Below are 14,050 nucleotides of genomic sequence, written 5' to 3'. Positions count from 1 at the left end.
AATATTGATGACATCAGGGATATCCATATATGGGCATAAAAGGGATGCTGTTAGAGTGGTTCCCATGACATCACAACATACAATATCTAACCGCTCCTATAGACCGCTTTTTTACCAAAACCATGATGTCACAAATGATGATGACATGAGTCCGCTAGACCAATGAAACACTTCGATTCTGTTGATCTGTCCATGATGTCATAGTCACATAGGCACCCGATTGGTTAACTCTGATTTAGAAATTGTATTAGATCAGGACAGGACAGGAGTCAGGTCAGGACGTTCTTTTCTCAATTGTATGAGTCATGTATTTATCTATAATACATGAAAACAAACCACACTTTTAGACAGAGCGCTTTAATCACAGGGCCCTGTCTAAAAGTGTGGTTTGTTTTCATGTATTATAGAGATATCCAGCTCAAGACAATTTTGAAATTCAAAGAATATAAATAAACAGCTTATGATTATCATGTAGATCGAAGTACGAGCTTTACCACGCCTAACCAACCCCATATCCTGGACACTTCATGGGAGCGAAAATACAGTAGAACCTCCTTCTCCTCTTTGGATCTGCAACTACTGTTGAATTTTGTACAATCGGTCTCTCATCTTGCCGGCCTTCTGGCTAAACTGGGACAGTGATCATGAAGGTGATACCTATAATAATGTCATGTTTGGCAGATCCTTGCGGATGTCAGCACTGAGTGACAGAGAGAATGTTTGCAAGATGTCTAGAATGTCTAGAACCACTCCACAGCAGATGTGGGAAAGTCTCGACCAAACAAGTCCAGTATTTGTCTGCAACTCTACAGATCCTTTTGTCATTGTCAAGTAAAGCAATAGAAACTGTGCATGACATTCCAGCTGCTCTTCATGCTCTTTGGTCTTGGGCTTCTCAGCCATCATTTTGCAAGAAGACATCAAATATCGTCCCAACAGAAATAACACTCTGCCACATGCCAGACTTGTCTTTTCGAATGACTTTGTCTTCAAAGTATCTGAACATGACCTTTCAGGGTCATTAGAATGCACTATCCTCATGTATTCTAATCTTTAGGTACCGGTATGTAGACATGGCAAAATCCAGCTTATGGTCCTTATGGTCCATGCGGCGGATCTCAGACATGTTCCTCATTTGCTGCTGGACCAGCGAGGCCTCAAACACCACCAGCATGAAGAGTGTGAACACACTGTAGTACCAGTACTCATCCAGACACCACAGCCCCACACAGAACACCTGGAACACAAAGAAGGGGGCGGTGGCTCTCTCCCTGAAGAGCTCCAGGAAATCAGGCACCATCATCTCAGCGCGGTTGGTGCCGTATCGCTTCTCTGCCGCTCTCAGGTCTGTCTCCTCCTGGTAGCCACGCCACACCTGGAAGTGGCTCATTGGGTGGCTGATGGGGAACGCCACCGGGAGGAAACATTTCTTCTCCTCTCGGTCGAAGACGTAGCGGATCTTCTGAAACTCAAAGGACAGAATCTCCTCGCCATCCTCACCCTGGTCCCTCTGGAGAGCCACGAGCTCAGCAGAACCGTTATTTGGCGTATGTACCAACTTTGCCAGGGTGGCCTTTTGTGGGTCAGGTTCCTTGGAGCAGGTGAGCCAGCAGTGCACGTGCACGGACCAATAGCCCCCCCTCAAAAGCTCCTAGTTAGATCTCGGGACCTAGCTGACAGTCCTCCGCCAGGCAGGCCACGCACCGTCTATCCCATCCCCTGCCTTCTGGTCTCTTTCTGCAGAGACTTTGCCCGAGGCTCCTCTTGCTGGCTAACTGGCTGTTAGCAGTGCATTAAACTTCAAACCGATACTGGTTTAAAGATGAAGTGCCATGATTTCACTCCCCCTAAAATACGATCATCAGGTATTATACTAGTACAAAACTGTGGCACCACCTCTTTAACAACACTGTCTTCTGACCCTAACCCTAACCCTAACCTTAACCCTATTATGGAGACTTCCTAATTGTTGGAAGTCTGATCATGTTTCCTATATATCATCTATTGTGATGTAGAAATGACATCATGTAAATGATTGAATGGAATTGGTTTATATTGATGATGTATATTGTGAATATATTAATTATTAACCTAGTGATTGTGAATGCTAGCTTGACGATGCTGATAAATGCTGACTTGGCGATTGTGAATACTAAACTGCTCATGTTGAATTCGGCTAATTCATGGTTAGAACAGCTATTGATTGATCACGGCCATTTGATTGAAGACACACAAAGCATATATGATTATTTAAAGAAAAACAAGGCTTGAAAATTGTCCACAATGTATCTCCCTAAATATATTTGCACCGCTCACTTCGCACAGGTGCGATTTTTTAATTTTTATCCCACAATTTTGTAACCCATTTTCTCACCCAGTGCTAATTGCCTATGTAATCCTGGGCTCTGCACTCACTCTGCTGGGCCTGGGGAGACAACGGACTGACCTCATGCTTCCTTCTATGCATGAGGAGTCCAAGTTGCTTCTTTTCACCTGACAGTGGAGATTTCCCTGGTTTGCGTGGAAGGAACACGTTATTCCAACCAGTTCCTTTCCCCTCCATCAGGCGCCCCAGCTGGCAGCATTATTGAGACCAGGATTACGTGCATGTTTTTGTGAGGGTATCAACCCTAGGAGACACGGGGAGAACATGCAAACTCCACACAGAAAGGCCCTATCGCCAACCCCACCTAGGGTGTGGGCACTGATGACGCGGAGGGAGGAACACGCCGCCAGCGCCCACAGCGTCCCCCGACGGGAATTGAACCCAGGACCTTCTAGCTGTGAGGTTAAGAGCTAACCACTGCGCCACCGTGCCCCCACATACAATATCTTTTATGCTCATACACGGAGATCCCTATCTGAACCAGCCACACAGATATGGGCCATGTCTTGGCCATCTGGCCAGTGATATATATCGATGACATCAGGGATCTTCATATATGGGCATAAAAGGGATTCTGGGGAATACATATATGGACTTTTACATAGGTGATGTCACCTGTGATATCACCTGTGATGTCACAGTGATGTGTCAGGGGAACAACTGAACCACAGTGTCAGACGTGACCTTCAGAGATACACGGATACATGGACAAGATGTGCCGGACATCACAGTGACATCAGAGCATGATGTCAGAGTGGCAAACCCATAGACCGTAAAAATGTGTACACGTCTATACGGACATGAACAAGCTGTGACGTTTCTCATAGTAAACTTGCGACCTTGGGTCGCAACAACATTGAAATGCTGTCGATCTAAGACTGTCTGTCTGTCTGTCTGTCTGTACAATTTCAATTTCAAATTTATACATGCCAAGGAACTCAATTCCTGTATATTTTTCACATTGGTCAGCAACAATTGTTTTGTGTGCTTGTGCGTGTGTGTGCGTGCGTGCGTGCGTGCGTGCGTGCTTGCGTGCGTGCGTGCGTGTGTGTGTGTGTGTGTGTGTGTGTGTGTGGACTTGGAGGCCATTCTGGAGCTGTGTGGAACTCCATATTTGGGCAAGACTTACATCATCAATATCGGTCTACTGAGCCCCCTTTCTACAGTTCTTGTATAGACCCTAGGCTGAATATTGGAATGAAAATGTAGACCAAACATTTTAATCAAAAACATTTCCAGTATTACAACATGGAAACTAGTACTTCTATATATAACTGTATTGACACTAGTAGTCACACTTTATCAAAGTAAACATACCCTAAGTGTGGCTGCTACCGGCCCTGGCTGTGTTGATGTTTGCATTCCAGTCAGACTCAGAGGGATGTCTGCAGTCTGCTGGCTGCGGTCGTCCTGTGAATGTGATATAACTTCAAGGGCATCACATCACAGGGGAGCCTTGAGGGAGCCAAAGAAATGTATCATCGCACAGGGGATCACACCTTTTCCATCACAAAGCCTATTTATTTTACTTTGTCGAACGACACGTGTCGCTTAATGGAACAGAGCATAAATTAGGCTTACAGGTTTTGTGATTTGCCTGTATGAGATGCCAGTCTCTCCTCATAGCCTATGACATAATGTGGTCTGGCACATGAGCCACATCAGTTGGTTTATACATTTTCAAATGAATGTGGTATATAAATAAACATGTATCTAAAATGATCGAGGATATAACTGCAGTATAAGAGTGCTAATATCTTTTTAATCTTAGAATCTGTGTACTCTTTGCAGAAATACAGAGCAAAGCTGATATGAAATAGGTGACAGAATTGGATTTTAGGGCACCAATTAATTAGCCCAAATGTCATGGGGGTTGGTCCAATAAGAGTTCCATCAACTCTTCTAATGTACAATAGATACCTCCTGGAGCTGAGGAGTGACAGGGCAATTATGAAGACCCCAGCATAATGACATGGTGAACATTATTGCCAGGCTACGAGGGAAGAGGCTCGTGATCGTACATCATTATAATAGGGTATTTTAAGGTCACAGGTGTGTGTGTGTGTGTGTGTGTGTGTGTGTGTGTGTGTGTGTGTGTGTGTGTGTGTGTGTGTGTGTGTGTGAGGGGGGGGGGGGGGGGGCAATAACCATGGCAATGAAAAAGAAGATATATTATTTATTCTTTTTACTGTATCTGTTAAGAGGTAAGAGCAAAACTGAGTGGGAACAATTCTGTTTTAATCAGTATTCGTTGCAATTAAGCCTAATGTATACTGTGTGATGTGTGAGACAAGCCATAGCTCCTTAGCCATAGCCATAACATGAGCCATTACTCATGTTATGTTATTTAAACCAATAGGTTTGTTGTTTTACTTTGTATACTAGTTTCTTTGAAGCTCAACATTTTTGTCCTGTTGTTTGCACTACTTATATGACCGGCTGAACCCACCAGCCTGTCGTTGGTGTGTTCAGGCCATTTAGCCTGATCTCACACTTGTAAGTCACTCTGGAAAAGACTGCTGTAGGCTAATTGTCATGGCTCATATATGAGCCATGACAATTAGCCTACAATTTAGCCATTTAGCTTATATCCAGATATAGCTCTGGGCATATGAGCCATGACTCCAGCCATGAACAATAGCTTGTCTCACACAGTATAAAACTAGAACTGCACTCTGCCGAGGTGCAACGAGGTACAACTTGCTCCTTGTGCACAAGTAGACCATGTATAATGGCCTACTTGTGCGCCAGCAGAGCACGCCATGAGGTACTCTCAACACTGGGATGCCATCACATGGCATCACCAGGAATGCTGGTCCCTCATTGGCTGTTAATGATGACATTGCCAGAAATGCTGGTCCCTGGTTGGGCTACGGGCTTAAACACACACAGACATCGACATACATACCTACATACGCAGCCGAAAGCAGTACTTGCATGCTCTGCTGGCGCAAGTAACTAGACTGCACTCTATCGAGGTGCCAACTTGCTTCTTGTCCACTCGTAGCCCAATATGGCCTTCTTGTGTGCCAACAGAGCACGCAAATAGGGTGCCACATACAGACAGGTTGAGATCAGAGGCCCTGCTCCCTCATTGACTAATTGGTGCCACATACAGACAGGTTGAGATCAAAGGCCCTGCTCCCTTATTGGTTAAATGATGCCAACGCTGCTCCCTCATTGGCTAATTGGTGCCAAATACAGACAGGTTGAGTTCAAAGGCCCTGCTCCCTCATTGGCAAATTGGTGCCGCATAGAAGCACCGAAAACAGTACTTGCGCGCTATGCTGGCGCAAGTAACTAGACTGCACTCTGTCAAGGTGCCAACTTGGCCTCGTGGCCATATATCAAAAAGTTTACAAAAAGCAGGTTCACTTTTCTGGCAAAGAATTCTCGGACCGAGAACAATAGTGTGTTGTCTATAGCATCCTCATCAAATAGATGTACATTCCATTAGCAACCATTGCTAAAAATTGTTCAGTAACAGGGGTCTCTCCAGCTCTTTAGCAGCCTATACAGGGAGAGAGAGAGAAAAAAAACACCCGGTGTGAAGTGAGCTGTGCCTTTTATGAGTTAATTTCGTTACAGTATGTCCTGCGAAGCTTGGCCAACGCCAGGCTTTGTGGGACGGACATACGGACATACACACAAAGGCAGATGTAGGAGCAGTTAACACATGCTCAAAAACCAGGTTGGGAGGGATACCAATTTTGTCCAATCAGGAGAGAGAACTCGTATATGGGACAGGACTACAGGATGAACAGGTGAACTGGAAGTGATGAAACAAAGAAATAAGATGACAAGACTGGAACACAATATAAATGAATGGGCCCTCCTTATGAAATTGAGACAGGGAGACCCCTGTTTCTGAACACACTCTCCAAAGCAATGATAGAGTTTTGTTTTAGTTCAAAGTGTGAAGTGAGCTGTGCTATATGAGTTCACGTCATTATGCTTACCGCGAAACCTGGCCAATGTGACCCTGGGCGAGTGGGCGTAAAACAAACTTTGAGCGCGTTGTGCCAAGATGTAGGCCAGATGTAAGGCCACGCTTCAGAGTCTGGACAAACGTTGGAGCTTTTTTTGTGATATTTTTTTAGCCCAATTAAAACATATCACACCACCATTTAAGCAAAAACGATTTTCATTGGCCTATTTTAGAGTTATAAGGTCAGCATCAGCAACTAACTGACACATCGAAGAGTAGGCTACTCCAGTGGTTCTCAGTGGCTTCGTGAGGCAGTTCCGGGGGGTCCCCAGCTAAATGATAGTTAGGAACCAAATTAACCCTTTATGGGTCTGTTTTCTCTGTAACTCAGATAGCTGTAACTCAGAACCATTTGTACACTCTCAGAGTAAAATTGATATTGATTTTACAATATAAAATGGGTTCTCTGCGATAGAAATGCCATTAAATGGGGGTCCGTAGCCTATATATAGGGTGGGGGGATAATCATCAAGTTGAAAATTTGAACACACCCATTTGGGACATGATTAACACTATCAATACAAGACTTTTGACACCAAAAGTAACTCTGTATCTTGAAAATAACCCCCCACCCCTTGAAAATCTAAAAATACCCCAAAAAGGGGCATTTTCTGCCAATTCCGCCTGGTATGCATGAGCTATTCTTAATGTTTGCCTATATACTGTTGAATAAATACTTTAAAACTCATTTGGGAATTAATAAACACAATAAATAGAAGAACTGTTACACCTCAAATTAACACTGTACCTTGAAAATAATCCCTCATCCCGCTTTAAAATTAAAGATAACACGAAATAATTTAGTTTTCTGGCTTTTCCACGCATACGCAGTCCACGTATGCCGAACACGTCAACACGTACATCGCACTGGGCCCGCCTTCCCCACTGGGTCTGAGTCTCTCCGTTTTACCCGTGCTCTGTTGGACTTCCTCACGTGGATGTCCCTGCAGTAGCTTCCTTGGCCTCCTGTGAGGATGGCCAAGCCTGCAAGACCCCCCAATGACTGGGGCACCCGGCGATTCTCATGAGACCGCAGCCGACACCTTGAGTCCTTGAGGGCTACTGAGAGCACTGGGTGAGACTCTGGTGTCTATGGGTGCCCCGTCACTGGACAGGGTTCTCCTCCCGCCCTTGTCGCGACTGTCGAACTCCTCCTGCCCCAAGTGCATCCTGACCACGTTGTGCTGCCCGGGCAGGGACTGGCCCTCGTACAGCAGGCGTGAGGGGTTGGTGACAATTTTGGCTACCCACCAGACCTGTCTTGAAACACGGACCAAGGAGTCTAACTCGTGTGTGAGTCGTAGGGCTCACTCGAAAGTTGAAACCCTGTGGCGCAATTAAAGTGAAGGATGGCCCAGGCTACCCCAGGTGGGATTGTGCGCGCTCCACATGATGGGACCTGAAAGATGGTGAACTATGGCTGGCTGGGCAAAGCCAGAGGAAACTTTGGTGGAGTCCTGACGTGCAACTCGGTCGTCCGACCTGAGTATAGGGGCAAAAGATGAATCAAACTCTCTAACTAATCGCTCATCACACCACATTAAAGGTGTTGGTTGATATAAACAGCAGGACCGTGGCCATGGAAGTTGGAATCCGTTAAGGAGTGTGTAACAACCTGCCGAATCAACTAGCCCTGAAAATGGATGGCGCTGGAGCGATGGACCCGCGGCGGGCAGCCGCGGTGACACAGAAGCCGCGGGTGCAGATCTTGGTGGTAGTAGCACATGTTCAAAGGGTTCCATGTGAACCCAATGCTCCCACTCGCCATACCGATGCACAACCTGTCGTGCCAATAGGGCTGATTCAGATTGGCAAGGCTGTTGTGTGCCGGGTCTTGGCTGTACTAACTATGGGGGTTACAATCACCCCTCCCGACCCCCCCGAAGTGTGAAGCGCATCTTCACGCTGCAGACCGCTGCACACAACGTCCCTCCATGTCCCTCGTGTCCCTCATGCACAGGCACATGCAGAGTGGGGTGGGGTTGCTTTTGCCTCAACGTGCACTTTTGGATGCTAAAAACTTTTTGATTCCAAGTTATATATATGCTAGCTACTGTACATTTCTGGTGTGAAATGGCACGAGGGACCCCACAAAAAGACCACCCCCAAAATCGACACGTGCTGTGCACCCACAGAAGGGCCCATCTGTGTGGTTCGAACACCTGACCACTCAGTGCTCACTGCACAGCCCTGCGTGCCACTGCCTATATGGCTGAGCCAATTGGCAGGGCTGTTTGTGCGCCGGATCTTGACTTTACTAACTATGGGGGCTACACTTGCAGTCAACCAGGAGCCATAATGCATTATGTAAATGTACTTTATTACATTATAAACTTGCAACATCTACAGGGTGAACCAAAGTCCTCTCTTAAGACTTTTTATATATTTTTTAATGAAAATTTGGGTGAAAAGTGGGAAAAAACATGTCCGATTCAGTTTTTTGGGTGGGGTGGGGGGTTTATTTCATCCTAGGTACCAACTCCCAATACAAAATATGTCCCAAATGACCCAATGCACCATCACTGAAGTGGGCGTAATCATTTTCCAAAGTTTTTAATTTTAGGCCATTTATCCCCCCACCCTACTATATAGAGCCTAATGCATTGTCAAACTGCCTGGGGTCCTTGATATTAAAATGGTTGAGAATCACTGCATAACAAATCTTCTCTAATTGGGGTCTCTGGCATATCTTTTCAAATGTGTGGGTCTGTGGGCTAATAAGTGTCAATTTGGGGGGTCCTTGGCAAAATGTTTGAGAACCACTGGGCTACTCCTCCTCCTCCTTCATCCTTTCGTGGTTCTTCCCTAATCCCTCCCTCCCTCCCATTATTTCTTCCTCCTCCTTCTCCATCCCTCCTTCCTTCCCTCATATTATCTCCGCCCATCTGTAGGCTAAGTTTACAGCAGGACAGCAAGCAGCAACGCGTGCCACAGCGTTTGCCGTTAGATTGGAAGCGCACGCAGCGCACGCATGGACTCGGAGGGGGTCTGTTTTGGCAGGGCAATGAAGCGACCTTTACGCGATTTAAAAGGTACCCTCGATTGACTTTCAACTTGGGATTTGACGGAACTGAACGCTTTCCCAGACCCACGAGTTGTTTGGTGGTGGTTTGGTTTGTATTGTTGTGTGTGTGTGTGTGGGTGCCTCCCTCATCCAGATCCAGACCCAGACGCATCGCTTCTTTTCTTTTCAACAAGGAAGTTTGGGCTGTCCTCGTCCTCCTAATTCACGCAACGTGTTAATGTAACATAATTATGTAGACCAGTGTTTTGTGGAGATCCAAAACTCAAGTGGAGAATATAGTCTTTCTCCTCGCAACAGTTCGATCTCGACCTCACACTGACTGACAGACAGGCTGGAAAGAGGATGATCCCACCGACCAACGTGATCCAGGACCAAAGTGACGGGAAAGAGGACGAACGGGACACCGGAGAGTCGACGCCTCAGTCACCGGCGACAAGTGTCTCTCAGCCAGAGACCAAGGTAGAGCTCAGATCTAGGCTATTACAAGAACACCTGAGTGAGCAACTTATAGCCTGGGATATCAATATTCAAGACTATATGTCACTGGTTCCCAAATAACACTAGGTCGGGATTCGGGACCCATTTGTGGGTCGCGGACACATTTGTATGGGTCCCTCTACCGTTTGTTTCCTACATTTTGTTTTTAATTATTATTATTTCAAAACATTTTCATTAATTAAAAACAAAATTCAGCGATTTTTCCCCCTGTAATTTCATGAAGAAGTCAAAGAAAAATCAAAGATTCCATAGCCTATATTAGAAAACAAATGTTTAAGACCTGTAGATCTGCTGTTTTCACTATTTTGCATGGGTCCCAGGCAAACGTCTAATTTCTCTTTTGGGTCACGAGCTGAAAAGTTTGGGAACCACTGCTATATGTATTTTATTCATTCTGACATTTGCATATATAGTCTATCTATAGTTACTCAAATAAAAGTCAGACTCGATAAAATATGATCCAAATGTGATCAACTGATGGCTTTCTTCCTGACTTGATAAAATAAATAACACAGATTAATTAAAGCTTCATTCACTTAAGTTGTAGGTTATAGCCTATCATTTACTGCGTTCCAGTTTGTGGCAATGTGGAACTTATATTTTAATAAATATGTATGTTAATACATCATAATTAACACTTGGCTGGAGGTCTTCCTAAGTACAGTAGACCTTGGTGTTGGGTAGGAGTCAGGACACTGGTTGACATACTGCCTGCTCAGCACAATACCTCCCCTGATTATTTACACATTTCCTATTACATTTCGTCTTACTTAAAAAGTACAGTAACAACATCCATATACTGTAAGTCCACAATGGTTCTTTTAGGCTTCTTATGTCAAGTGTAGCCTATATTCAGAATGACTTTATAGCCTAGGCTAGTCTATATCCAAGCCATTTTCAGTAGCTATATCTTGTAGCCTACTCAAGTAGTCTTAATTAGTAGGCTATAGTTTGTTCATAATAACCTAATAGAGGTGGAAAAGCAGAACGTCTTCAATTCTTTTTTTTCCTTGTTTAAGATTACCGGTTTATGGTAGGCTATTGAGCCCCTGGTGTGACTATTCTCAGGGCAGACCCCTGGACAGTGTTTGTGACAAGTTTGGTGTGTAATGGGGCAACAGTGCGCCTGTGGCACCCAAAGGCCCCTGGGGGCCCCTAATGTGGCCCCTTGTGTGACTTTTGTCGTGGCAAACCCCTGAACAGTGTTTATGCCACGTTTGGTGCAGAGTGGACCAACGGTGCAACTGTGGCATCCAGGGGCCCCTGGGGGCCTTGATTTTGTACCTGGGGGCCACACATGGCCTCTGGTGTGGCCACTCTGAATGCAGACCCCTGATTAATCTTTTTTTGGTGTGGATCAGAGCAGTTCTGGCAAGAAATCTCTGTATCTCTGTATCTCTGTTCCCCTGTGGCACCCAGGGGCCACCAGGGGCCCTAATGTGGTCCCTGGGGGCCACACAAGGCCCCTGGTGTGACTATTGTCATGGCAGGCTCCTGAACAGTGTTTGTGCCAAATTTTGGTGCCTATTAGGGCCACAGTGTGTCTGGTTTGGTATACTACACGTGCACTAAAGCCTTTTACGCTCCAAGTTCAACTGAAGGGTTTCACATGAGCCTTTTTGGTTTTTAGGCTTTATTTCAAAAAGTAAAAAATATTATTCCGTAAGATTTTCACCATCTGATAGAGTTCGCAGAGACCTTTAAAATGATGTAAAAAAGTCATTTTCGCCAAAAATGTCACATAGGCCCTTTGCGCTCCAAGCCCTCGATATATTCAATTAATCATCAGTTGGTGGAAACAATTACGAGAACATGATCAAGAGTTCCAGGTTTGCTACAGGCATTTTATGGTGTTGTGCCATTTATGTGGGTCACTCACTCATCGCCCACATACACAGCAATACAATTACCAGTGAACTACGGTGCTATTAATCATGGTTGTTGAGGGGTTTACAGCTATAATGTTACTTTCTCTTGCTCTCCTCAAGGCAGCAAGACAGATTAGACCTTGCTGACCTTACAACCACTTTCACCCTAGCCTCCCTATTTTGGGCATGTCATTATAAGCGGAAATGTTAAAAGATTCTAAAAAAATGTCAGTGTGGAAAAATATTAGATCTACAAGCTGACAACGCATTGCATTCGTGACAGGCTGTGAGCTTAATGTAGACACAACACTACTCGCCATCCTACAGCATATACACAATAGTGCTTAGTGGTTAAAAGTCTTAAAACCACAACCATCAAAAAGCTGACGGAAATGTATTAATCTCTAGCCTACATGATTATATCAATTATCCGTGATCAGTTCAGTTGTGCAAATTAAAATACCGTTTGTCTTGTTTTAAAAGAGACTTATAGGTCTCAATCTTTTTAGCTGGTTAAAGGTTTATATCATCTCTGTTGGGTGGGGAACCTCACATGTCCAAAACTGTTACTTTTCAGGATTCAAATTCAAAAGCATCAAAAGTAGCAGATCTACAAGCTCAAGAAGCGTCACTTTTCGAGCTTGTGGATCTGCTACTTTTGATGCTTTTGTGTGACACTGTTGTGTGATCAAGAAGGGCGTTAATTGACTAACTAGTTGTTGTCAAGTGGAAACCTTGTATGTCCAAAACCGTTTTGTAGGCTATTTATCATTTTTGAAATAGTGAAAATAGCCAATCTACAAGCACACAGCGCCTCGCACCGCGAGGCGTTGTGTGCTTGTAGATGTGCTATTTTCACTAGTTTTGTGTGGCAGCACCGCAAGTGTTGTGTGCTTGTAGATCTGCTATTTTCACTAGTTTTGTGCAACAGTCTTGTACTGTATGTTGAAGCAGCGAAAACAAAGGTACAAATATGAAACTTGGAGATATGTTAGGTTTCTGCGCGACCGTGACGATATTACACTCCCGTGCACTTACCGTGACACTGCAATATTAGGCACTATTTTAATGACCCACCCGGCTGACATTTCCCTCAATTGTAAAGCATCTGGCAAGTAACCTCTGCTTTCAATATCTTGGGGTATTCCCAACAGCTGACCTCAGAGAGCAAGTAAAAAAAAAAGCAAGAATGTACGTTTTTGTCATTTTGTACTGATGACACAAGTTGTCAGTCAGAAAAAATACAATAAGTATGTAAAGTTAAAGGTGCAGTAATAAGTGTTACCGGTATATCTCTCTATATTTTGATAGCAGTCGAGTCGAGCAATGTCGGGAATCTCAGGATGCCAATTTTCTCCAAGCAGGAGAGAGAACTCATACAGGATACACGGTAAACAGGTCAAATTGGAAGTGATGACACAACTGGAGCTGTAACACTAACATTGAAGCTGATAAATGAGTACTCTCTCCCGAATGGCTGAAAAGGGCAACCCATCTGAAAATGCATATTTTCTGTTTTTAAGACCTGGAGAGACCGGATATCCCTGCTACTGAACAAACACTATAGCAATGATTTCTATCGGAATATAGAGCATTAACTTTTTAACAAACCCCTCCCAAAAAACCTTCAAAGGTTCATTCCCACCAGGCAAGATAAAGATAGTGGATGGTAGTGTCTACACTGGACGCTACCATCCACTCCCATCCACTTCAATTGAGAAAGATATTTTTTATCTTTATCTTTATCTTGCCCGGTAGGAATGACCCTTGATAAGGGTCCCTGCCGTTATGCTGTTAACGGTGCCACTATATACTGTTTGAACTGCAGAATCCTCAGTATAAATGTACTTCTCCGTTGTATGATGGTGTCACCAACACAAATATCAGATCTACAAGCAGCTCAAAATGAGCTTGTATGGGCTATTTTCAGCACGCAACACCGGCGCGCAACCAAATATAAATCTGGCTTAACGCTGAGGATTTTGTTTCTCTTCCACAGCAGCAGAAGCGCAAGGTGAGAGAGTGATCTACTCGTCTGCGATCTGTGGCGTATACTGCCAATTTAAATTCATCATAACAGTATTCCTGCATGTAGCCTACATAAAGATAAAAGTTGTCTCACATGACAGCTTTTATTATAAAATAACATCACTATCTGATATAGGCTAATATCACATTTATAACTCACATTGTTGCCTAATATACAAATGGATTTCTTGAAGCGCAAGGTGAGAGAGTGATCTACTCGTCTGCGATCTGTGGCGTATACCGCCAATTTAAAGTCA

The 14,050-nt window shown here is 44.4% G+C and overlaps 1 protein-coding gene across 1 annotated transcript in view; it reads left to right on the top strand.

The window, feature by feature from the left end:
* Positions 1-9,741: 9,741 nt before the first annotated feature.
* The window catches only part of stac (SH3 and cysteine rich domain), a gene marked incomplete at both ends in the record, with an annotated part of 39,357 nt that continues 35,048 nt past the window's right edge, over positions 9,742-14,050 (top strand). The window contains one exon of the mRNA XM_080750155.1: positions 9,742-9,858. Coding sequence (XP_080606281.1) covers positions 9,742-9,858 — 117 coding nt within the window. The remainder of the gene's footprint in view (positions 9,859-14,050) is intronic.

Source organism: Nannobrachium achirus (assembly GCF_963921795.1).
Source record: "Nannobrachium achirus genome assembly, chromosome: 20".
In the NCBI taxonomy this organism is placed as follows: Eukaryota; Metazoa; Chordata; class Actinopteri; order Myctophiformes; family Myctophidae; genus Nannobrachium; species Nannobrachium achirus.
This window is presented reverse-complemented; position numbering and strand designations above follow the sequence as displayed.